This window comes from Chanodichthys erythropterus, chromosome 20, assembly GCF_024489055.1.
Source record: "Chanodichthys erythropterus isolate Z2021 chromosome 20, ASM2448905v1, whole genome shotgun sequence".
In the NCBI taxonomy this organism is placed as follows: Eukaryota; Metazoa; Chordata; class Actinopteri; order Cypriniformes; family Xenocyprididae; genus Chanodichthys; species Chanodichthys erythropterus.
Window position 1 is genome coordinate 22,519,673 of NC_090240.1, and position 27,177 is coordinate 22,546,849.

The 27,177-nt window shown below is 37.8% G+C and overlaps 1 protein-coding gene across 2 annotated transcripts in view; it reads left to right on the top strand.

Moving 5' to 3' along the window:
* The first annotated feature begins 5,280 nt into the window (after positions 1 to 5,280).
* magi3a (membrane associated guanylate kinase, WW and PDZ domain containing 3a) overlaps positions 5,281 to 27,177 on the top strand; it is a 175,300-nt gene continuing 153,403 nt past the window's right edge. For both annotated transcript variants that reach the window (XM_067371557.1, XM_067371558.1), the window contains exon 1: positions 5,281 to 6,350. In XM_067371557.1, coding sequence (XP_067227658.1) covers positions 6,044 to 6,350 — 307 coding nt within the window. In that variant the 5' untranslated portion in view covers positions 5,281 to 6,043. The remainder of the gene's footprint in view (positions 6,351 to 27,177) is intronic.

The window sequence follows — 27,177 nt, forward strand, 5'->3', positions numbered from 1 at the left end:
ACTTTCAGAGCAATGACCGTGAGGGTGACTGCCCACCACATCAATGATTAACTTAAGAATAGAACCCTTTTAACTGTTGCCAGGAGTGCAGTGTTTTTCACTCATCTCTGTCTTGAAGTAGGGGAAAATGATGTGAGATACACGTCATCTCCCCACACCTTTATTTTTTCTCTTGACGTTAGATGGCACAAAACTTCATCTCAACACATTTAATAAATAGATATTCAATTCTTAATGTTGTCATTTCATCTCAATAGCAATTATTGTGAGATTTAGTCAATACAAAACTGATCTCTGGAAAACAGTGATGGCATTATGACATTTTTACGTTGAATATCGAAGCTTTTGATGTCTGTTTGTTAATGAGGGATTTGTGGACACTAATGTTTTTATGATTTGTGGAGGGAAAAAAAGAGTTTTTATTTTTAAGTGAGTAAGATGTCTCCTCAGAATTGGCACAGAGGGCCCGATCAGCATGATATTCTATTTTGTGGGGTTATTATTCAAAAATGAGTTAGATGTACAGTATCTCACAGAAGTAAGTACACCCCTCACATTTTTATGAATATTTTATTATATCTTTTCATGTGACAACACTGAAGAAATGACACTTTGCTACAGTAGTGAAATACATGAAGACTCATTTTTTAAATAGTTTTATTCACCGACTAATGCTGTACTACAATAGATGGTCTAAATGGATGGATATCTGGATGGCTGGTGAATGGAACCCACTGTAAATGTTTCTCTTTGTGAGGTTTGGTTTGGAGTGGCTAAAATGCATCTTTACGCACAACTGCCAGCCTGCATGGAGAGCTTCTTGAGACTCCAAAGACACCAGAAGCTTCAAATACCTGTTTGCTGCTCAACATTGGCTTCTTTATAGCTGCCCTTTTAATACAATTAATTTTTTTTGACAGGAACTTTCATTAATAAGCCTTCATCTGACCGAGTTCTGCTGTGCTCTAAATCACTCACAAATCTTATGACAATTTAATAATCTCCATTCAGTTTTCACACAATATTAGTTGTTTTCATGCCTTTTACACAACATTGGACCATTTCATGCTTTTCATCTTCAGAAAGATCTTTCTTCCTCCCCATATTGCATGAGAACTGTGACTTGCTTAATAATGTGGAACAACCTCTAAAGGGGCTCGCACACCGGACGCGAAGCTCAGCACCACGCAGCGCCACGACATGTTTTTAAAATTCGAACACATTATTTTCTATGAGTGTACGCACACCGGCGGCAATATTCGGCGCCTGTCCGCGGCGCCCAGAAAACAATAGAAAACAATGTTAAGACATGTCGCGGCGTTGTGCGACGCTGAGCTTCGCGTCCGGTTTGCCAGCCCCTTAAGTAGGGTTTTCAAAGACCTGGCAAATTATTTTGTCTGAGATTGATACCAGTTATCTAAAAAGACATGGGTAAATAAACAAACATACATTTTCTTAGAAAAACTAAAATCTGAATGTTTATTGTACTGAAATCTTACTGATATGTCGTCTGCGTAATAATTTGGAACGCGGTGTAAATATATATACAAACCCGATTCCAAAAAAGTTGGGACACTGTACAGATTGTGAATAAAAAAGGAATGCAATAATTTACAAATCTCATTATCTTATATTTTATTCACAATAGAATATAGATAACATATCAAATGTTGAAAGTGAGACATTTTGAAATGCCAAATATTTGCTCATTTTGGATTTCATGAGAGCTACACATTCCAAAAAAGTTGGGACAGGTAGCAATAAGAGGCCGGAAAAGTTAAATGTACATACAAGGAACAGCTGGAGGACCAATTTGCAACTTATTAGGTCAATTGGCAACATGATTGGCTATAAAAAGAGCCTCTCAGAGTGGCAGTGTCTCTCAGAAGTCAAGATGGGCAGAGGATCACCAATTCCCCCAATGCTGTGGCGAAAAATAGTGGAGCAATATCAGAAAGGAGTTTCTCAGAGAAAAATTGCAAAGAGTTTGAAGTTATCATCATCTAGTGCATAATATCTTCCAAAGATTCAGAGAATCTGGAACAATCTCTATGCGTAAGGGTCCAGGCCGGAAAACCATACTGGATGCCCTTAATCTTCGGACCCTTAGACGGCACTGCATCACATACAGGAATGCTACTGTAATGGAAATCACAACATGGGCTCAGGAATACTTCCAGAAAACATTGTCATGAACACAATCCACCGTGCCATTCCCCATTGCCGGTCAAAAAAGAAGCCATATCTAAACATGACCCAGAAGCGCAGGCATTTTCTCTGGGCCAAGGCTCATTTAAAATGGACTGTGGCAAAGTGGAAAACTGTTTTGTGGTCAGACGAATCAAAATTTGAAGTTCTTTTTGGTAAACTGGGACGCCGTGTCATCCGAACTAAAGAGGACAAGGACAACCCAAGTTGTTATCAGCGCTCAGTTCAGAAGCCTGCATCTCTGATGGTTTGGGGTTGCATGAGTGCATGTGGCATGGGCAGCTTACACATCTGGAAAGGCACCATCAATCCTGAAAGGTATATCCAAGTTCTAGAACAACATATGCTCCCATCCAGACGTCGTTTCTTTCAGGGAAGACCTTGCATTTTCCAACCATAGACTGTAAAAAAAGATGGACGACGCGACGCCGCTTCCTTCCATTGTATTGAACTGAAGCCAAAATGGGCCGTTGAATGGGCGCTGACACGTTACGCAATACGTCAAAAAAAAAAAATGTTTGGAGCCTGGGCATGCGCAGAAGGAATCGTCAGTGGAGCCCGGAGGCGGAGTCGCGATATCAAACTTCCGCCCAGACGACTGCGTCATCATTCATGTATTTTAAATAGACTATAAAAATTATATACAATTTAAAATTCTACCTATAAAATAATAGGCTATTCTGTTTCTAGAGCAATAATATTTTTGAAACAGCAAATTCAGTAGATAAAATCAATATAATATGCACTAGAAACAACTCTAAAACGTCAGAAACGGTCCTGCCATTTTAAATCAAGTTCAACTAACGTTACAGGAGATCGATTGCTGTAATTAGAGTAGGCTATCATTAGTTTTGTCCTGCTAATTATTATTTTATACCCATAAAAATAACAAAAATAACTGCCAGATAACGATCATCTGCTTTTTCCCGACATGGTTAACATTAGGTGTGTTATCTTAACTAATAACATTTATTAATTAGCTTATAACGCCCATATTTAATGTTACAGAAAAAGGTTTAGTGATCCGTCAGATCCTGTAGGTCGGTTAGTACAGTTTACTGCTGAAAAACTAATTTTATTGGTGTTAAATAACAAAGAAATTGAAAATTAACAGTTAGTTAATACATCTTCAATCTCCCCTCGAAGCTCCGACAGTCCTCAGACAAGCTGTCAATCAACTTCGAATCATGACGACACGCCCCGTTTTTATAGCATCAAATTGCTAGCTAAAATCTAAATCATCACAAAAACGAACAATTGAATATATATCAGTGTGATAACAACTACCTTAAATGATCAAAACCATCTTTAAGAAAGTTTTATTTGAAACAGAATTTATTTTTAAGTTTTCACTGAAGTCTCATTCGACTGCATTGAGAGGGCGGGGTTTATGACATGTACTGCATCCAGCCTCCAGGGGGCGATCAAAGAGCCCGTGGCTTCACTTTTCAGAACGTATGAGACACACCCGTTTCCAACATGACAATGCCAGACCACATACTGCATCAATTACAACATCATGGCTAAATGGCCAGCCTGCAGTCCAGATCTTTCACCCATAGAAAACATTTGGTGCATCATAAAGAGGAAGATGCGACAAAGAAGACCTAAGACAGTTGAGCAACTAGAAGCCTGTATTAGACAAGAATGGGACAACATTCCTATTTCTAAATTTGAGCAACTTGTCTCCTCAGTCCCCAGACATTTGCAGACTGTAATTAAAGAAGAGGGGATGCCACACAGTGGTAAACATGGCCTTGTCCCAACTTTTTTGAGATGTGTTAATGCCATGAAATTTAAAATCAACTTATTTTTCCCTTAAAATGATACATTTTCTCAGTTTAAACATTTGATATGTCATCTATGTTGTATTCTGAATAAAATATTGAAATTTGAAACTTCCACATCATTGCATTCTGTTTTTATTCATAATTTGTACAGTGTCCCAACTTTTATGGAATCGGGTTTGTGTGTGTATATACACAACATATATGTATATATGCATCTTTCCCATCTTCCCCTACTCTTTTTTTTTTTTTACAGGGTGCAATTCTATACTACAACAGAAGGTGGCACTATAATACAGCATCAATCCTAGAAGCTTGGATTAAACCCCCGATAAGACTGTTATATAATATTGTTTAACTGTAATATCTTTGTAAAACTACTATTAATGCAAGAAAGAAATTACATGTTTATATTATAAAGCAAAATCATAGAAAAAACATGCTAATGTGCAAAAATGTGTGTAACAGGTGGTGTGAAATTACAAGGTTTATATGCACAGCTGTTCAACACATGAACCCATAATAACAGACCAATATATTATGAAGTTGTTCTATTTTCTTTTACATCCATGGTTTTCAAACAGGGTTCAGTGAACACCTCTAGGGCATCTAAAGGGAGTCCCATTTAAATAGGTTGATATTCAAGTTCTATTTTATGACACTTCTAAATTTGAATCACAATTTTTTAATGTATGATCATAAGCATTATATAATGTTAATGTCCATCTTTTGTTATGCATTGTATGTATATTAACTGTATATTCTTATTTGTATGATCTTATTCCATAAAGTGGGGTTCATCTTTAATGTTCTGTTAATATTTTTCATTTGAAGTAACCTATTTGGAGCATTTTGAGGTGCATTTTTGTAATGAAAGGTGCTGTACAAATAAATTATTGTTATTATTATTATTATTATGAAAATGTTATGAAGTTTTACCAAGAAAATTTAGCTTTTTTTTTCTTTTAAACTTTGTTTGGATTGGTTAATATTCTGGATGGGGGTTGAAAACCCTTGGTTTACCACTTACTATCTTCAAAATACATTTCATCAGGCATTTTCAAGACTCTGTAAGGGCAGCAAGTAAATTTTTCCTTAACAGAGTCAACACCTTTTAGCCCTAGAAGCACGGCAGAGAGAGAGAGAGAGAGAGAGAGAGAGAGAGAGAGGCTTTTTAAGTTTAGTATTGTGAAATAGTATGGGAAAGCCCGCCCTCTCGCTCTCATTGGCTGCCCCGCTCTCGTCCACTCTGCATTGGTGTCGGTGCGCGCCACTGACAGTCGCTGCTCTCGTTTGGCGCAAGTAACAAGGTGAAAATCTACAAAGTTGCAAATCTGCGCCTACAATTAATCACCGACGGGCGATGACAGCTCTACACAGACAACATCAACCCACACAAGAGGGCGTTTCTACATAATCAAAGGTCGTCGGACAGTGGACCTAGTTAGTCGCGTATTCCCGATCCAGGTATATTGTTGTTCGTCGTTTCCCGTGAACGCGCCGGTAGCTGATGTCATTGGAACAGGTGCGCGAAACCCAAGTTAACAACAGTCGCCCTAGATCGCGAGGGATTACACACGGATGTGAGTGTTTTCTACGGCGTTTCATTCATCAGCCGGTATTACCAAGCGATTTGAGGCTGTATTTGTTTTTTTTTTATTTGCCTGGATAAAGGCTGTCCTGCTTCGGCTGGTAGTTTATTGCTATTTCCGTGTCTTTTTCTCCTAGAAAGCGCTTGTTTGGATCGTGAAGACGATATTTGGCGACACTTCTTGGTGAGCAGTGAGGTCTAGCATAGATTTTAAGGCAATGAAGAGCCCTTTTACCTTCATTTGAGCTCGGGTCTCAATACGTGAATTTTGACTGAACCATACAGGGAATATATTTTAAGAACCGAGCAATGCCGACTCTGAAGTTTTGAAACCTTTTTTAAAAAATCTTTTTCACCAAGACATGGGAATGAAGCCGCTGTGCTTTACTGCGCTTTAAACGCGTTTGCATAAGGAAATAACCTGTTTTAAGACACTCGTTTACTAAAGGGATTAATCATGTCCAAGACACTGAAAAAGAAGAAACATTGGTCCAGTAAAGTGCAGGAATGCGCCGTTTCGTGGGGTAACGCCGGGGAGCTCAGCGCCGCACTGGAGATAAGCGGGGGAGCCGAGCACGGAGAGTTCCCGCACCTGGGACAGGTGTTGTCGGACGCGTTAGTGTGCCATGTCGGCAGGCTACCTGGTCCCGGAGATGTGCTTCTGGAGGTGAACGGCACGCCTGTCAGCGGACTGACAAACCGAGACACACTCGCCGTCATCCGACACTTTCGCGAACCCCTCCGTCTGAAGACCGTAAAGCCAGGTTAGTTTGTTAACCCAGTTGCTAAAACCTAGTGAGCTACCAACAACAGTTTGTCACTCTACAATTATCACTAGGGTTCTTTTGTAAAACCCTGGTAAAATTTAGTTTTTAAGCCAGTGTTAAGCAACGTTTCGTATTTGTAATTTTGAAAGAGGATTAGCGTTGTTTTTAGCACTGCTTGTGCTCGAATGTTACGATGTGTTGTTTAGCAACAGACAACCAATCACGAGCTACCTGATTAAATATTCATAGACTTTGGCCAGTCTCAGAAACTTTCACGCGCTGTGTGTGTAGTTTCATTGTTTCAAGTCACTTCTGTATAGCTGCTTTCGTTTCTTAACTGATGTTTTTATTTATAACTTTAACACTATTATTTCCCCGTTTATTAATGTGAAGCAATTAGTATTGTTCAAAGCATTATGACTTGACTAGAAGACGTCAAAATACAACCAGAGAGGATTTGAATAGCCAGCGGTTGTTATTGTCCAATCAGTGTTATTGGCCTGATAAATATGCAAATTAGAACGATAACTAATGCCTGTGAAATATGGAACACGATAACGCAGGGTTAAGAACACTTCAGGTAAAAACAATTACTGTTATTTAGGCAGCTCTCTAGGTTCTGTTCTATTACTAGCATTTGCTTATTATAATTACGTAGTTGGCATTTTGATTAAATGGGACTCTCAAGGAAAAAGTGGATTTTAACTGAAGCCATTTATCACAGTTACCACAACAGGAGGAAATTGAGACTATCCATCATGAGGAAGTTTTGATACCACTAGATGCTTCTGTTTGTGGGCAACCACAGTGATTTCATTAATCGTGTTGCTGGTATACTTTTACTTTCCATCAAGACTCCCAAGGTTTATTTAAGCTGCTAAAGCCAGGTTAAAAGTGTTTGCAGGTGTGTGTGACATTTAATCTTGTGTTTGTTGGAGAGAAATAATGAGGATCTAAAAAAGGTTGCTGAGACCTGAGCTTTCAGGACAGGTGAGGATCAGAAGCCATAAAATACAGACATGATTCTAACAAAATTACCATGGCTACTAGATAGCATAGGAATCTAGAGTAGCTTTGTGTAACATGACTCCTTTGCGGATCATCCTAACTCAGAATCTTATCTGTTTAGTCACCATAAGCATTTGAGTTAGTCTCATTTAAACCATTGTCAGATCTCCTTGTCAGATTAAGTCACTATGAAATCAAAATGGACTATCTTTTTTTTTTTAAAGAATGTTGCTGTATTTATTATGTGTAATTTATCTGTGCACATTATTTTTAATGTCATGTGCACTCATAATCTTAAATCAAAATAACGTCCCCTCCCTCTTGCAGCGACATCTCTTTTCTTCTCTGATGGTGTGTATACTGTTTTACAACCTGTCTTTCACATGAGATCACAGCAGTAGCAAACAACGATCTAATCAAGTCCCAAAATCAAGAACAAAATCAAGACCCGCTCTGCATTTTTTCTTGTTCGAGAAGCCGTTTCATTTGGACACCACAATAGGGAAGAAAAGATGATTGCGACTTCCATTTTATGCCAACTTTAAGATAGGACGTTTCAAGAAATCAACCCCTGCATCATATAAGAAGTTAAGTGTGAACGAGCACGCTATTATTGTTTTAAGAGTGCATGACACTTCAGTATGTATCTGTGCGACTTCACGTCACCAGAAGCTGATTCAGATGCTATAGGTATCTTCTCCATTCAGCTAAAAAATTGTGTAAACTCTTTAAACATTTAGAGCTTTGAACTTGGTGTGTGTAATCCTCTTTGCCTGCAGCACAGATGTCGTCTGACTCTGATTTCCCAGCTTCCCCCCATCACCCACTGTCCACCTCATTTAGTGTGTTAGCTTGCCTGAAGGATCACCGTTTGACTCCTTCATGCCATTATAATGCCCTTTTGGAGATGATTTTAATCATAGAGCTTTATGTTGCTATGCGCACTCTCTTACGTTTGTTTATTTTGGGCTTGCAAATGAAGTAGAGTGGATTACCTAATGTGAAAATGTAGTTCTCCTCGTGCTTCCTAATCAGTGTGAATTGGCATTAGTGACCGGGTTAGCATCAGATGTCTCTTACTGATTAATTTAACGTAGTGTGAGTTTGTTAAAGCTGCCAAAGCCTGCAGCTTTGAACAGAGTCCAAGTCTAATTGATTCAATTAATATCTTAAATCTGTGGTGTGCTGTCTGTGTTGTGACTCAGCAAGAGGACTGGACACCTGAAAATTTGTATTCTATTACAAATGTTTGGTTTCACTACAGTACGTCAGGCTGGTCAGGATGCTCAAGCAGACAGCAAAGTTTTAGCATCTCTGCGTTTACAATTTTAAAGAATTAGTTCACCCACAAAAGAAAATTCTTTCATCATTTACTCACCCTCGTGTTGTTCAAACCCATAAGACATTCGTTCATCTTTGGAATACAAATTAAGATATTTTTAATAAAATCTGAGCCAGTTCTGTACTTTCAATTGACAGCTACAAAACTACCACTTTGATGCTTCAAAAAGAGATCGTAAAACTAATCCATATGAATTGAGTAGTTTAGTCCAAATTTTCTGAAAAGACACGATCGCTGTATATGATGAACGGATCGAACTGAGGCTTTTAGGCAGATTGAATTTAGGAATTTAGGAAAATTCACAAATAAATATTGATCAGCAAACATAAACAGAAGCTGAACAGAACCTGCTTGATGTGCAAAAAAGAACAAAGCTCAATGGTTCTTGCGGAAGCTTAAATGTGCTGAGTAACACATGAGAATGAACCTCATTGGTTCTCGCACGTCAACAAGCATACTTGAACTTCTGTTTACCATAACCGATGTGTGCATTGATCAATGTTTATAAGTCTAAATTAAATCTGTTCAGTTTATAAAGCGATTGAGTCTCTTCAGAATATTTGGACTAAACCCCTCAGTTCAAATGGATTCATGAGTTCACACTTACAAATAATCAGATAGTTAATAGTATGCGTATCAGATAGTAATAGTATGTGTATTTGGCGTTCTTTCTGAGGAGAGGGCTCGGAGCTCGGTATTTGGCCCGAACCCAGAGTACTCCCCCTGCATTTCTGGTTTAGGAAAGTAACCAAGTGAGTGTGAGTCTGAAAACTGTCAAAAAACATAGGTGAGTCGACTGCGTATATAGGTCTCTACTCATGCTGATTGTTTAGACATGTTGATTGCTGATTGATTGACTGCTGGTTGGAGTTATGTGATGATTAGTTAGATCGTTTTAATGTGTTCCGAACTTTGTTCATAAAACATCATTAAGTTTTACGATCTCTTTATTAACTTTTTGACTGGTCAAAGTGGTATTTGTGTAGCTGTCTATGGAGGGACAGAAATCACTCAGATAAAAAAAAAAAAAAAAATCTTCATTTGTGTTCTGGAGATGAATGAAAGTCTTATGGGTTTGGAACGACATGATGGTGAGTAATTAATGACAGAATTTTCATTTTTGGGTGAACTAACCCTTTAATGAAAAGCCAATCGTGAACTGCTGTCCATGATGCATATTGTTGCATACTGTATTTGTATTGCGACATTTTGTAACACCCATGCGAAACATCATGTAACGTTTACTTGCATGATTGGTCATTATATCAGCAATGATTTTATGTACATGTTTTTGGATATTTGATATTATTTGACATTATACTATTTTAATGTGCATGCATTTCCTCTATTTTTACATTTGACATCTAATGCTAATTTGAAATGAATCTTTAACTCTAACCCTAATAATATAATAACACTGTTAGATGTAATATTTAGTAGATCTCAAAATTAACCCATTTTCAATAATACATTTTAATTGTTAGTTTTATTATTTGTTTAGTAAAGATTTTTGTGTTTTTCTATTTGTTATTACATGACAATAACAACTGGAATTTGAATGTCGGTGTATCCCTAATTTTGTTTTTTCTTCTAAAGAAAGAGCATCTGAGTTTCTTATATGTTCCTTCCTCTGAGGCCATGTGTGTGTGGCTGAGTGTTTTCTCTCTTTCCCTCAGTTTATGTTTAATTCATACCACATCAATCATTGATGAGTCCATAGAAGAGGCCACCTCAAAGGGATCAGATGGTACCAGGAGACCATTTAGCCTTAAATTCGAGCCGCGAGCAACACTGGCTGAGTGTTCTACATGGCTGATATGAAGCTCAAGGGCCTTCTTTTTTTGGCTGAGTTCAAGACTCCTAGGCCAGTCTAGAGACCTCAGTAGAGGTAGTGCTGGCATTTATACCATCTTTAATGTTATAAATTGGTTGCAAAGGTGTAAGATTGACTGAAATGGTGGAACATAGTTAAAGTCATGGTCAAGTGTTGCTCAAGACAGCAAGCAAACAATGGAAGGAAACAGCAGAAGGAAGGAAAATATGAATATTTTCCCCTTCTCAAACAGACAAAATAATTTGTGAAGGGTCTAAAGTTAGCCAGCATAGTTTGCCTTGTGTCGGTGAGGTTTCTGTGCCGATGATAGGCTTTTCTCAGCTGTATGCTTTCCTGACCAGTGGACTTGTGGCTCATGCTCATCTTTTTCAGTCTTATCTGTTCCAAGGCATGAAGCTTCTTGGCCTCCCACATATTCAGGCTAACCTGTCATATCCTCCTCCGTTTTTCCTGTTTTTCACCCCCACATCTTTTCTGCCAACCCGCGCTCACATGCATTTGAGTCCTAAAGTCTTAGACCACACTGAAAATACTGATTTAAATTCTAAACATTTTTAGAATTTTGAAGAATTTCATATTCTGCACTTTTGCTTAAACCAAGAGCTTCAAGAGGTCCAGCCTCCATATTTCCATCCCAGAAGAGGTCCAGGAAATACTTTTTTGAAATAGTTACACATTTCCATGTGGGCAGCAGTAGTACTTTGTAAAAGAAAAAAGTCCTAAATAGTCAAAAAAGGATATTGGGGACAAAGCAGAGTTATCTCAAACAAAGACTATAAATTGAAGTGCGTTTGGAGCTAAAATGTGCAATGCATTGTCATTATGTCTTCTCAACCTCTATGGAACCAATCACATTCTGCTGTTTGGTGACCCCTGGTTTAGACATTTGTCACTAACCAAATAAGCTAGTTTGTAATATTTTAAAGAAGTGTATTACTGCAAAGAAAATTCCTGTTAGTGGCCTATGACTTTTGGATCAAATAGTATTTTACTTTAACAGATGCCAAATAGTTGAACAAGCAAACACGTCTTCAACATTGAACAAAATCAGGGCGTAAATCATCTCTGAGCAGAAAGTCATTGGATCTGCCATGAATTTCATAATCATAACTTTGCACTGCCGTCATACATCCGGACCAGATGAAGGAGATTTTTTTTTGTCGTACATCTGTGAAATTGTACTTAAAGCCATTGTCTGAGTGCGGCCTTGATTGACCGCAGTGGTGCAATTTCCACACATTGTGTTAATGTGCGAGCGGAGGAAGGGTGAGGGAGTGTATCATTACTGACTCACAAGCTGACTTACATTAGTCCTCCTGTCATGATGCTGTGTGGCATTATGAAGCAGCTATTGTTTTGAGATTCATACTGTGTTGTTGGATTGTTAACATGAAAACTTTTTTTGTATTAATCTTTACTTACTTACTCTTCTGAGTCATGACAAAGGATCAAATGTCTCATTTTATTAGATCATTCATAACTAAAAATGATAATTTTCTTTACTTTCAGCACTTATACTTTTTCAGTAAGTGTGCTGTAGTGTCTCCCCTTTTTCTTCAGCTGTGCAGTGTGAGGTAAATCTGTTTCATTCTCCATTGGTTGATTTTAGTTGTTTATGGAGTAGACAGGGTTATATCAGCTTTGTGAAATGGGGAGGAAGCTTTAATGTGGTTTCCTTTAAAATGTTTGCATCTTATGAGCGGTCTGTCACAAGCAGCAGATCTGGTCATATAACTTTACTTGCACTTTTGCTGCTGACATACACCTATAAAACTACCACAGCTGCTTTAACATTCTGTTCAAGTCTGTTCATCTCTCTGAGGGCCTCAGGCTCGTTGCTTAGTCACCAAACAACATTCATGCAATTTTTTAATGTAAACACCCTCAGTCCTTTTCCCAAAGTCTCATACAATGTTAGAATAAGAAATACATTTTTCAGTGGAAATCATCTCTAGTGGCTGTTACACAGATTTGACAGGAGCAGAATGCATTTTCTCTCCCATCCTTGTTTTATCTTCCCTTCAAACCTGCTTTTTTTATTAGGCGGCCTTGTGTAATTGAACGTGTGTTGTTTTGCATGTTTCAACCTGCCTCAGAGAAGCAAATAAAACTATTTCTCTGTTGGCAACACTCAAATTCTAGTGTGGCTGAGGAAGTTGTTGATTTTCAGTTTTGTTAATTTGCAGAGATGTGAGATGTTTAATCATGCTGTGCTGTCAAAAAGATTCCTGTTGTATAGTGCAAAAAAGTCACATTCTTAATGTGTATATTTGTCTGTTTTTCCAGATAAAATATGTAAAAATCCTTGAATCTGCCAGTGCAATAAGACAAAATACAAATCAAGTCTTAAAGGAACACTCCACTTTTTTTGAAAATAGGCTCATTTTCCAACTCCCCTAGAGTGAAACAGTTGAGTTTTACCGTTTTCGAATCCATTCAGCGGATCTCCGGTTCTGGCGGTACCACTTTTAGCATAGCTTAGCATAGTTCATTGAATCTGATTTGACCGTTAGCATCTCGCTCAAAAATGACCACAGAGTTTCAATATTCTTCCTATTTAAAACTTGACTCTTCTGTAGTTAAATCGTGTACTAAGACCGACGGAAAATGAAAAGTTGCGATTTTCTAGGCCGATATGGCTAGGAACTGTACTCTCATTCCGGTGTAATAATCAAGGAACTTTGCTGCCGTACCATGGGTGTAGTAGGCACAATGATATTACACAGCATCTCTCACAAATGTCTCCATGGTTGCAAGGCACGCTCCCTGAGCACGCAGGGGGTCACAGGCACTGCGTAATATCATTGCGCCTGCGCAGGAAGCAAAGTTCCTTGATTATTATACCGGAATGAGTATAGTTCATAGCCATAGAAAAGACCAAATTCTGTTGGTCTTAGTACACGATGTAACTACAGAAGAGTCAAGTTTTAAATAGGAAGAATATCGAAACTTTTTTGAGCGAGGTGCTAATGGTCTAATCAGATTCAATGAACTATGCTAAGCTATGCTAAAAGTGATACCGCCAGACCTGGAGATTGACTGAATGGATTCAAAAACGGTAAAACTCAACTGATTAACTCTAGGGGAGTTGGAAAAAAGAAGTGGAAAAAAAGTGGAGTGTTCCTTTTAAAGAGATAAAAAATGAAATTTGTCATCATTTTACATCATTTACGTTTCTTCTGTGAAAATTTCCTCCTTCTGTGGAACACAAATTAATATTTTGGAAGAAAAAATGTTTTTGTCCATATAATGACAAAATTGACCCCAATGACTTTGACTTTTATGTGCATAACATAAAATAAGAAAAAAAATTAATAAAATTAAAATAAAATTAAATACATTTAAATAAATTAATATAAAATTTTACATTTTACAGAATATCTTGTAAAAAGAAAGTCAGAATTGTCATTTTTGGGTCAACTATCCCTGTAATGGCTTATGCATTGTTGATATATGATATTTATCTTGTTTTAAGGATATGTAGATTTTTTATTTTTTTTCTTGAAAAGTCAAAAAAGACTAATTAAACTCATTAAGAAGTCATTTTTTGCAATAGTAAGAGATATTACTACCACACTGAGAGGAATTCAACAGGAATAGCGACATTTCAGTCAACCTGTAGGCTGTCAACAAGTAATTAATTTCAACATTTATGAAGTAAAACATAATTTTTTAAAGTAACCACTCCAAGAGGCACATTTGCATACATCTATGTCCGCAGTTACATTTTAAGTAATTGCTTACAGATGCAATTGCTCCCCACATCATTCCATTCAATGTGAAGCACATCGAAAGTTTTTTTTTTTTTTGTGCATCCATACACCTCCCCTCTGGAATCATTACCGAATCTGCTCACACACCCCCAGCTGCCCATGCATGGGTGCGGCGGAGCCCAAGATAGGAGCTTCTGCTTGGAATATTAAAGCATATCTCAAACCTCTCCCTGCAGAAACCATCTCACACGCTCAACCCCTTTATCAGTCTCCCTGTCAGCGGGAATATGAGGAGGGCTGCTGTTTGTTTCACCAGCACTTCACCAGTCACTGCTTGTGATGTGGTGGAATATTCCACCATTCCAGCACTGTTTCTGTCTGTGGAGTCATAATGACAAGCGATGACATGGAAATGAGAGTGACTTGCCAGAAACCCGTCTGAAATGTGGGGTGACATCACCAAGTGTGGGCTGAGATCACCAAAAGTGGCTTTTAGCAATGTCATTTTTCATTTTATTTTCACAGATATATTCAGTGTAGAATGCTGCAGAATGAGAAAGTGGTTTCATTCAGTGTCATTCACAATCCCAAGAGGCATTTCCTCAATTTTATGCCAGCCAGTCATGCATTCCTGTTTATGCAACTTAATTGGCTCGCATCAGAGAAGCCACATTCCTGGTATTTATGCCCCCTGGAGATATGTGGTCAGCGTGACCCATGCCAACATTACATTTAGTCCCTCCAGCTGAAATCCACATGGCAGCTGATGGCCCGATCAGGTCCATTGAAGCAGCCTGGGAGGTGTTTTTCTGTGCAATGATCTGATATCTCATCTCCCAAGTACTGTTATTGTCAAACAGAGTGGGCTTTGAAATTTTCAGTCTGATTTGCAGTAATCGTCTGCAGTTTCTCAGTTTATGCGGCAACAGGAAATGAAAGAATGATTATGCTATGAGGGGAATGGACATGAATAATTAACTGACAAATGAACGCAGAATGTTAGATTGTATTCGTGCCCGTCATTAACAAGTATGGAGGATAAAGATTTCCTGTCGCTCTTGGTTGTGACAGGAACTTGAAGGAGCTTTACTGAATGAATAAAAGTGATCTGGATTAGGAGAAAAGCAGCTGTGGAGCCGATAAAGAGATACAGCATTATAAAACTTTACAGGGGTGGGAAGGTGATTTCCAGTGCTTAAAGCCAGGCACACACTGTCTGAAAATCACTGACCTGTGCACACTTAAAGGATTAGTTCACTTCAGAATTCAAATTTTCTGATAATTTACTCACCCCCCCATGTCATTGAAGATGTTTGTCTTTCTTTCTGCAGTCGAAAAGAAATTAAGGTTTCTGAGGAAAACATTCCCAGATTTTTCTTCATATTGGTGACTTCAACAGGGTTCAGTGGGTTGAAGGTCCAAATTGCAGTTTCACTGCAGCTTCAATGGGCTCTACACAATTCCAGATGAGGAATAAGGGTCTTATCTAGCAAATAACCACAAATGCTCATCTTGCACTGCTCTGCAATGTGCCACACATTACGTAATCACGTTGGTAAGGTCACACACAACGTAAGTGGAAGTACTGAGTAAGTGTTTACAAAGCGAACATACATAGAACGTGCAAATGGCATTTGCAAAAAAAAAACAAAAAGGTAAAATTGAAGATGCGGTACTGCGGTACTTCCGCCTACGTCACACGTGACCTTTCCAACGTGATTACGTAATGTGTGGCGCATCGCAAAGTAGCGCAAGATGAGCATTTGTTGTTAAAAAGTATATAATTTTTTATATTTTTATATAGAAAATGAAGATCGTTTTGCTAGAAAAGACCCTTATTTCTTGGCTGGGATCATGTAGAGCGCTTTGAAGCTGCATTTAAACTGCAAATTGGACCTTTAATCCGTTGAACCTTATTGAAGTCCACTATATGGAGAAAAATACTGGAATGTTTCTTTCAAAAACCTTAATTTCTTTTCGACTGAAGAAAGAATTACATAAACATCTTGGATGACATGGGGGTGAGTAAATTATTACGAAATTTGAATTCTAAACTGAAATAATCCTTAAAGCGGATGTTTTACATCATCTTCATTTGCACAGAATTAGAAAAAGAAGTGGAAAAATGCAGCCATCCTTGGAGAGATGTGGGGACAGTTCAATTTTATTTAAATGAAATGACTTATTTAAATTTAAAGTAATTTTATTTAAATGTAATATTTAATATAATTTAAAGGGTTAGTTCACCCAAAAATGAAAATTCTGTCATTTATTACTCATCCTCATGTCGTTCCACACCCGTAAGACCTTCATTAATCTTCGGAACACAGATTGAGATATTTTAGTTCAAATCCGATGGCTCCGTGAGGCCTTCATAGGGAGTAACGTCACTTCCTCTGTCAAGATCCATAAAGGTACTAAAAACACATCTAAATCAGTTCATGTGAGTACAGTGGTTCAATATTAATATTATAAAGCGACGAGAATATTTTAGGTGCGCCAAAAAAAACAAAATAACGACTTATTTATTTAGTGATGGCCGATTTCAAAACACTGCTTCAGGAAGCATCGGAGCACAGTAAATCTGTGTGTCGAATCTGCAGTTCGGAGCGCCAAAGTCACGTGATTTCAGCCGTTTGGCGGGTTTGAACCGCCGCGATCCGATTCATGATTCGATACACTGATTCATAATGCTCCGATGCTTCCTGAAGCAGTGTTTTGAAATTGGTCATCACTAAATAAGTCGTTATTTTGTTTTTTTTGCCGCACCAAAAATATTCTCGTCGCTTTATAATATTAATATTGAACCACTGTACTCCCATGAACTGATTTAGATGTGTTTTTAGTACCTTTATGGATCTTGACAGAGGAAGTGACGTTACTCCTTATGAAGGCCTCACGGAGCCATCGGATTTGAACTAAAATATCTTAATTTGTGTTCCGAAGATTAATGAAGGTCTTACGGGTGTAAAACGGCATGAGGGTGAGTAATAAATGACAGAATTTTCTTTTTTGGGTGAACTAACCGTTTAATATAATATTTATTTATCTTTTGTGTTTTTTATTGTTTTCGATTCTTATTGCCAATGAATGTCTTGTTCACTCTACCACTTCCACTCTATTGCTTTCTTGCTATTGCAAAAAAGGCTATCTTTTGCTATACGTGTGGTTTAAAAAACATTTGGATGGAAATAGAAATGTGCTGCCATTCTTGTGTAAATTACTTTTTATGCCTAACACGTTTTTAATAGTTCTTAGTAGCTTATCCATTTTATAATTTATGGCCATTATTAAAGGAAATAGTGATGTATTAACACAGAAATTGCTTTATCTTCAGAGTAGAGACACAGCACCACTGACTGCTTGCATGTGGAAACAGACCTAAGACATCAAAATGGCATAAGGTCTCCTGAGTGGACAAAGCAAACTCTGTAACAAAAATAATGAACTGAATTTATTTCTTCAAAGGACAGAGAGGTGGTCTGTAGTATAATGTCCCACCAACACCCCAACCCCCCCAATTTGCCTTATTGTGGCTGTTTCTGTGATCCAGGGGTCTTTATTATTCTTGTGTTGGCATGTAGTGCATACCACCAGAGAATGAGAAGTGATGGCCTTTTGAAGTCTTAATGCCTGCAAATAACTTGCCCTTCTCTTGAGCACTCAATGTGTGTGTGAGCATGCTTTTGCATGAAAATGAGAAATTAGGACAGGAATATGGATTGTTCCTCTCTAGTGCCCTTTTGAGATGAAAGGTAATTACACTGATAGGATTTGTGTGGTCCTGAGGGCTGTGTAGACGGTAGCTATTTGTTTGCTCACTTTGTGATTATTCAGATCTCCACAGATGTTTCCTGCCTTCTCGTATGTAGCATTATCACAGGTGTTGCTCCGTACGGCTTTATTTACAGGAGGCATTTCTTGCTGTGTCTCTTGGTTATTTTAAACTGATCATGTTAGTTTCACAGCTGAAATCGTCTCTCACCTGTATAAACATCCCTCCTCCCCTTTGAATGTGAATCTTAATTCATGCTAACAGGACACTGACTGAATGACTGAACCTCAAACTACTGCTGTGTTTGTCTACCTCAACATCATCTGACCCTGGAGGGCATTTAGAGGATATGGAGGTATTTTAAGCCTCTCTTCTCTATATAATGTCACTAGAGCAGCTGCATGTGAGGTCTATGCTTTGAGTCTTTGAGATTATTTTGATCATTGCATTTAGCCAAAGTGTATTGTGTATGGTGAGAGAGTTACTAGCTGAAACGACAACCTGTTTGTGGTTCAGTGGCAATTCTTTTAAAGGGTTAGTTCACCTAAAAATGAAAAATCTGTCATTAATTACTCACCCTCATCTTGTTTCACACCCATAAGACCTTCGGTCATCTTCAGAACACAAATGAAGATAATTTGAGCTTGCTTGACTCTTTTATAGACAGCAATTTTAGGTATAAAGATATCGTTAAAATAGTCCATGTGACTACAGTTGTTCAATCTTAATTTTATGAAGTGACAAGAATACCTTTTGTGTGTAAAAACAATACAAAAATAATGACTTTATACAACAATCTCTTTTAGGTCTTTCTGCTACGCAGCTGACATGGTGAATGTGATATTGTTTAGTAAAGTCGTTTTTTTTGTTTGGTTTTTGCACACAAAAAGTATTTTATAATTTGTGTTCCGAAGAACGAAGGTCATATGGGTTTGGAATGACATGAGGGTGAGTAATTAATGACAGAATTTTAATTTTTGGGTGAACTAACTTTTAAAGACTGCATGAGAAGAATGACTTCCCAAAAACTCATACATTATGGTAATAATGTCACTTGTTTGGTCTGGTCCTATCCTTCCTTCTTACTTGCCTTCTTTTCTTTTTTCATTCCATCCATTATTTTTTCCTTCCTTACTTCCTTCCTGACTTACTTTTTTGTGTCCTTTTGGAAGGCCCTTACTTCCATTTTGACTTCCTTCTTGCCTTTCTAACTGGCTAATTTCCTTTCTCCCCTTTTCTTTCTCTATCCTTTCCTCTAACTTCCTTCCGTACTTCCTTCCTGATTTCTTACCTGCCTGCCTTCCTATTTTCTTGTTTTCCTGACTGACTTGTTCCTTCTGTACTTCCTTCCTGATTTCTCACCTGCCTGCCTTCTTGTTTTCCTGACTTCCTTGTTCCTTCCGTACTTCCTTCCTGATTTCTTACCTGCCTGCCTTCATATTTTCTTGTTTTTCTCACTTCCTTGTTCCTTCTGTACTTCCTTCCTGATTTCTTACCTGCCTGCCTTCCTATGTTCTTGTTTTCCTGACTTCCTTGTAGGGCTGCACGATTAATCGCATGCTATTCTCACGCGCATTTCGTCAGTAAAGCCGGTTCCCTGATTACCGCTAAATCGCCATCACCTGTTTTTAAACGGAGCGCCTTTTAATAGACAGAGCCGTAGTTCAAAGACAAGCCACGCAATATCGCGTTCATTATCGCAGGCGATTCATCTGCGATATTAACGCGATATTGTGTGGCTTTTCAGTGATCTACGGCTCTGTCTATTAAATGCCGCTTCATTTGAAAGCAGGTGATGACGATTTAGCGGTAATCAGGGAACCGGCTTTACTGACGAAATGCGCGTGAGAATAGCATGCGATTAATCGTGCAGCCCTACTTCCTTGTTCCTTCTGTACTTCCTTCCTGATTTCTTAGATTCCTGACCTCTATTTCCTCCTTTTTTCTTTGACATTTTCCTGACTTTTGTACATTCTTCCTTCCTTCTATCTTAACTTCCTGCCTGCTGCCTTTGCCTGCCTATGTCTTTTTCTTGCTTCCTTTTTAATTCCTAACATTTTTCCTGACATACTTCTTTCCTTACTTCCTGATGCCTTTATGCACTTGTCTATAAAAGCATAATTCGTATCGGAAATACCATGTAATTGTTTATTGGATGTTGGCTTTCAATCAATGTATTATTGTCCCACCTGGGCTTTAGCCTGACTACGTCAGACTTCCTACTTCCGCTCAATTTCATTTCGCTTCTGTACGCAGTCTGATACAGCGTCAGAGCTTTCTGTTTGCCACCGGTCTGGAAACAGCCAGGCCAATCAACGAACAGAGGGCGGGCTGAGAGCCGTGACGTAGACGCTAAGCGCCGAGTTTTACATTGTAGGTTAGAGAAATCGAAAACCGAAACGACCGCGGAAATGGGAAACGAGACACGGGATGCAATTCGCTCTGTTATGGAGAACATTCAACTCTTTTTTTCAAACTGAAGCCAGAACAAGAAGAGTGTTTGATAAACATTTGTTTTATCATGTTTACAACAGGTTTACAGTGGAAGTTCAATCATAGATTTGAGTTCGATGCATGATGTCTGTGCTTCGATGCGGCTGTACAGGCGCATAACATACGTCATAACTAAACTTATCTGATTGGCTTACGGGTAACCAATGATTTTAAACTTCAGACAAGCGCCCCCTAGCGAGAGAGAAAACACTTCTCTATTATGCCATTCCAGACTCTGTCTACGAAGCAAAGTGAAGTAGCAGAGTCTGGTATTACCAGGCTACCTGGGCTTTGCAACAAATGGCCAATAATTGAAACAAACCTTGCTTCATGGGGTTATACAGTTGTTTATGCAGTTGGGAGAGCATTAAATGATACATAACATCTCACTCTGCATTAAACAATGGCAGTAGTGCTTCATGATGGGGCGGCTGTCTGTGTGTTATCGTAAACTCAATCTAAATCTGAAATGGATGGCCTAGAGACAATCTCCTGCATTAGATGAGAGTGAATGATTGTATTTTTTTTCTTCTAACCTTGCCAGCTTACTGTAAACGTACCACTTATCTCATTGCAGCAGCTCATCTCTACACCCACAAGATTAGTACACCATGTCCTCATCAGAATTCATGGATGTCAAGATCTCTGCACAGGCTATCGGCTAGCCATGATTGTTAGGTCTGTTAACGGCTTATTGACCTGGCTAGCCTCCTCATGTTATGTCAGCATTTTGGCCAAGGTGAAAGGTCAGGTGAAGAGCAGCCAAGACCACGAGCAATCCATATGGTCTTAAAGAGTAAATGCAAATGTCTTTCCCACCCAGTTCAGCTGACGCTACAGAGAACATGTATGGCTAAAGGCCTGTCCACACCAAGAACAATAGCTGTAAAGATAACTATATTAGCGTCCACAACAACAAGTGATATCATTCTGTTAAGTGTGCACTGCAGTTTTGCTGTCAATGGTTTTTATCTTTCATCAGCTGTAAAAAAAAAAAAAAAAAAAAAAAAAAAAAAAAAAATCGTTCCAACGAAATCGCTTCTATCTGTTCTAACTGTATCTTTATTGTCATCCTTGTTGTGAAAGGGCCACTTCATTATTGCCTATTAACATTAATATCATAGTAAACCATCAAAGTGAAATGACGTTATACCTAGAATATTCAATGCAACCTTTGATGTGAACAACATCTAAGAGATCAAAGAGGTTGTTCCATTTTTTTTAGCTCTGCGGATGCCTGTCTTGTGTGCTTAAATGACATTAGAATAATGACCCATGATCTGTTTATTTTGTCATTGTTGTCCTTACTCGACAACCTAATCTTGTTTAATGAATCAATTGTAATGAATCGTTATGAATCTCCTACGACAACCGTCAAATCAAAAACCAATAGGAGCGCAGAACCTGATGACGCAATTAGTGCAACAACAACAAACCACCACTTTAGTTTTTTTCTAGTTTTGTTTTCAAGAGAAGCCATAACACTAGAGATTATTTTTGTTTGCCTGCCACCATTTCTCACCCACATGTAATGCAGCTCACATCACTGAACGTTTCACAGATTGATGATGTAAAACTCTGAACGAGTCTTCTTGCATGCGTCCGTTTGATTGCCGTACAGTCTGATATTAATGGCAACTGAGATTCCACAGTGTGACATGGCTTACAGCGTAAAGGACAATTATAAATCATACAGTGTGCACCCCCCTCAAGAAACATTCAACAGTTATATTATGACAGCATTGAAGATACAGTTGGTGCTTTATAATTGACTATCATTATTACGGCACTTGCTAGACAGCACTGCATTGAAATTTAGTGTATGTAATACTAATTGTAATAGCTATAATTCACTTATTTAGTATTTATGTTATGCAGGAACTGTAATTTAACTGAAAGGCTTTAAGCTTTATGCTTAATTTTTATAAGAAAAAATAAAAATTGTTAAATTTAAATATTTTAAGTTTAAAATGATCCCATTGGCTAAGTGTTTAAAATATTGGCAAGAGCAATGTTGTGATATTTGCATACAAAGATCTGTGATTTGAGGTTTATATATACTTATAAAACTTATATATAATTTTACATTAACCAGAATATAACTTTTGCCTAATCCTTTTTCTTCCTTTTTTTCCCCCTTCTTCACAGTGTAGCAATAACTGCACTTAAAATAAAGTGTTTTATAATATTCTTTTGTCTTTTTTTCCCAAATGATCCTTTTATTCCTTTTATTCTTCAATAAAACACAACTGCCAAATCCTCACAATGAATCCAGAAAAATCACTGCTACTGGCCAGTCACGACTTTACATGCGCATCCTCATTTTAACAACCCAACGTGTCAACATCTCAAACAAAAGGTCTCACAGAGCCTTGAAATCCGTTTTAATTTGATGTAGTGTCATTCTGTCCAGCTCTTTCTGTTCTTCGCTCAGTACTCCTCAGCTGTTGCCTCTCTGGGCCGTCACACTTTTTAGAGGAGTCTGAGTAGTCTCTTGACTATGTTTTAAATGTGTGAATAACCACTGGACTAGCTTTTCCTATATTTCAAGTCCCTTATCAGTATTAGCTTTCTAGTTTCATGTCTTCTGAGACAATTTTCAGCTATAAAAGCCAAGTTCTCAGATAATAAACTGGGATGCAGGGACGGTACTGTGGTATTGATATGATTTTGAGGCTTGGAAGCAGATGTGTCTGCACCAATATCCACAAGTGAGTTTTTTTTTTATTTCTTTATTTATTTTTTTATTTCTTTACTTGGCCTGCTTTATTATATAGAATAAATAGTAGACTGGCAGACTGTGAGCTGTTGCAGCAGTAATATTATGACAAGTGGGCTCCAGTTACAGAAAACAGAAATGTATTATTTAACAGGCTTATACAGATGAACACATTGAACTGGGTATAATGTGGTAACCAGTGTTGACCAAACAAACTACAACTCAGTGTATATTAATTAGCTGAAATGAATAATTGCTATTGTATTTAGATGTAAATAAGCACTCCAAATGAATTCTATGTAATATGTTGATGTCAGCATATATCTGTCTGACTAACGGCTCATGTGTTTGTGTGAATAGAGAATTCAAAATAACAAGGGAATGTGAAGAATGTCCATTTGTACACATTGTTCCATTGGTGGAAGGAGCTTACAATGGCTTATTGTTAACAGGTGTTTGCTCTGGCTGTGTCATACAACAGCGCTTTCCTCAGACTTCCTTAAAGTTTACTCAAGCACACTGTTGTTGTTACTTGTTGAGCATTTCCTCAGTCATTTTTTGTTTATTATAATAATAGTAAAATCATACATAGAAATTAGTAGGATTATTCCATGTTAAATCAATTAAACTGTAGAATCATCTAGCTGAAGTGCTTGATTTTAGCACTTTTTCTGATGCAGGACATAAATGGTAATCAAATCCATATGAAATGCCATTGATTTAATTTACAATGTATTATTATTTTTAATAATATTTTTAATAGTATTATTATGTATTAATATTATTTTGAAAACATTCAATACTGTATGTACAGTAAAAAGTATATTGTAAATAGTATTACAATTTTTAAAATAACAGTTTTTTTGTTTTAATATATTTTGAAGTATAATTTATTCCTATAATGGCAAAGCTGAATTTTCAGCAGCCATTAATTCGGTCTTCAGAGTCACATGATCCTTCAGAACTTCATGGAGCAAGTTGTGCCCACATGGATTCTTCCGAGATGGCCGAGTTATTACTAAGAAAAACAATTATATTATGGCTACGTTCACACACAGCAGCAGAATACGGTTGTCAGTCCTGTATTTGAGTCCTTAATACAGTTACGTTCACACACAGTTCAGTTATTTACGAGAGTGTTGTGGGTTGTCATGTGTGGCTTAGCTTTCGGTAACTTGACTAAGATATGAGCTGTATGTCATCTGAAGAATTTAGATTCATTGACTGTTCTCCACTAAAGCTGCTCCCATTAGTTTTGTGTTATAAAACTTATTTTTTTAGTTTTATAGACGTCACCATCTTTGATATTACTTTGGTCACTCTCTCTATGATTACTGGTAAGAGAATACAGGCTTGACTCCCGGTTTATACAGAGAGTATTTGCTGACGTTTGAACAGGACATTTCAAGACTCGCACTTGTAAGTAAATGTGGTTGTCAATCCAAAAAACTGACAGTTAACGTGGCCTATGTTAACTTTATTTAAATAAGGCAATATAAGGCCAGAACTGGATTTTTGACATTATTTTGTGTGTATTTGACTGTATAATGTGAAAAAGAACCCAATTTAGTACTGAGAGGTGGCTTTATGTGTGCTCTTTTAGTGTAAGCACAAAATCTGTGGGAATGAGTAAAATTATGTGCGGTATGCGCAATCCCACACCGAAATTCAAGCCCCTCCCCCTGCTACACTAACAGTTATTCACCTGGAGCAAATGAAACGAGTGAGTGAGCTGTTGGAGAGCTGAGAGAGCGAAAAAGCACAGCTGGTATCGTGTATCTATTCTGCGGGAAATGAGTATTGGAAGCGTTTCAGACATTTCAGTACAGATATTTCAGTATTTGAAAACTCCATATTTTTGATAACACTGCACTAAGTTTATTATTTCAGATGGCTTTTTAAAAGACTAAATAAAATTCAACCCGCCAAAGTGGCTAGTAGGAGAGACTGATTTACACGCCACTGCTGAAATCCACCGCATCTGGCGGGTGTTAATGTCAAGCCCTGCCTATAGGTGTCAGCAGAGATGGGCACTCGAGTTAGAGACTCGGACTCAAGTCGCACTCGAGCCGCATTTTAACAGACTTCAGACTCGGACTCGACCTGAAATGACTTCAGACTTGACTCGGCACAAAAGACTCGGAATATTTTAAAAACGACTCAAGTCTTTTACCCTTACCTAACGATATAATAAATAAAGAATTTGTGTTGTGTTTAAATAGTTTTATAATATCTGCATCTCATATATATCCTTACATGTCATGGTAGATTGGACTCTTGTCATACACTTTGATTACGTATGTCCGTGCGCGTAAACTCTGAAATGTCATAAGAGTTCCATGAAACATGAAGGGAGCCACCGTGCCATATGTTCTTTCGTTTGAGTTTATTATCATGTCAGATCAGCTAGATGCACAGAATGTGGGAAAACAGTTAAAGACACTGGAACAACAGCATCAAATTTTATGAGACATCGCATCCACAAAGGTTAGTCACATTAACTCACGCAGCTAGCTATTATACTGTGGTGTAGCTGCATGGCTCTTTTGAATTGCCAGCCTATTAAAATATGAACAAAACAAAAATCTAGACTTTAAAACTAGCACTACGTTTTATCAGTCTTTTCGTATTATATGCAGCTTTTCTATTTCTTAATGTGTGTCCATAAGAGAGATAAAAAGAGATGTTAATCCATTTATTACTTAAAGCTCATATTTTAACGTATCTCAGTCAGAGTTTTTAATCCACATTCTTAAACATTCTGAAGTTTGATATTTTCTGATAATGACTGTCGTCAATTACAACGAAGCTGTATAACAAACTGCTGTATAACAAACCGCGACTCACTGGCGCCATCTTGCATCCACTTAGCGACTGTATTGAAAATTACTACTCGTGTTGCCAGGACGACTGTTTTGTACATTGTAATGGATTATAAAGTAACGAGCTGGATGTACATTTTCCCTTGCATTTCAAGTAAAACAGATGATAGAAAGATCATATTATTTTGCCTATATAATACAACTAGGATACAAAAAATAGGATTTGATTATGACGAAAAAAAAATTATTAACTCGAGACTCGACTTGGACTCGTGACAAAAGACTCCAGACTCCAGACTTGACTCAGACTCCAGCTTAGACTCGTGAACATCTCTGAGTGTCAGTGTAAAGTTCAAAAGTACTGGCATAAAGAAAACCACTGAAAATGTAAACAAAAACTTACTGAGTAAATTTTTAACTGAGTGATTCTGTAACGTTTTCTAAGGGTCATTAAGCACCCAAGAGCCTTGTTCTTCCTTGCCTCCACCTTCATTCACTTGTTTTCAGTATTTGTTGGTGTATTAAAGGGGATCTTTTCAGAGGTATTCCTGGAAAGGGGTCAGTAAGCAACAAGCCTTGAGCATGTGAGCTAATGTTTAAAAATGCCTTTAATTCTACACTTACATGAACTCATTCTTTAGCACAACCTTTCGGTCCTACTCCTATTGTGTCGTTCTGAGAATTCCATGTGAAATCCCTTACAGCTTCTCATCGAGAAAGAGCTGGTGGGGTGGGAGTGTTTCAAAATATTAACAGAATGTGGTCCGACCACTAGCATGGTGTCATCACTCAGGAATGTTAACCTTTTGATTCGAGGTACTTGCGTTTGCGCAAGCTTCTTCTGTTTGTAGATTCTTGTAGCTTCTTTGTGCGTTGTTTGTTTGCCACAATATGAAAAAGCCATGTGCTACATTGTTCTAAATGTCAGCAGTAGCGGAGACGCACATAGCAGATCATCTGTAAATAAAAACATTCCCACTTCGACCTTGTAACCTGAGCTGAATTCCGAAAACATGGACACGCTCGCAGAGGGTAAAAAAAAGCCTCTCATCTTTCTCAAATGGAAATGCCTTCGATTAGATGTATTAAGCTTGGATTCACGAGCTGCCATCGCTCAC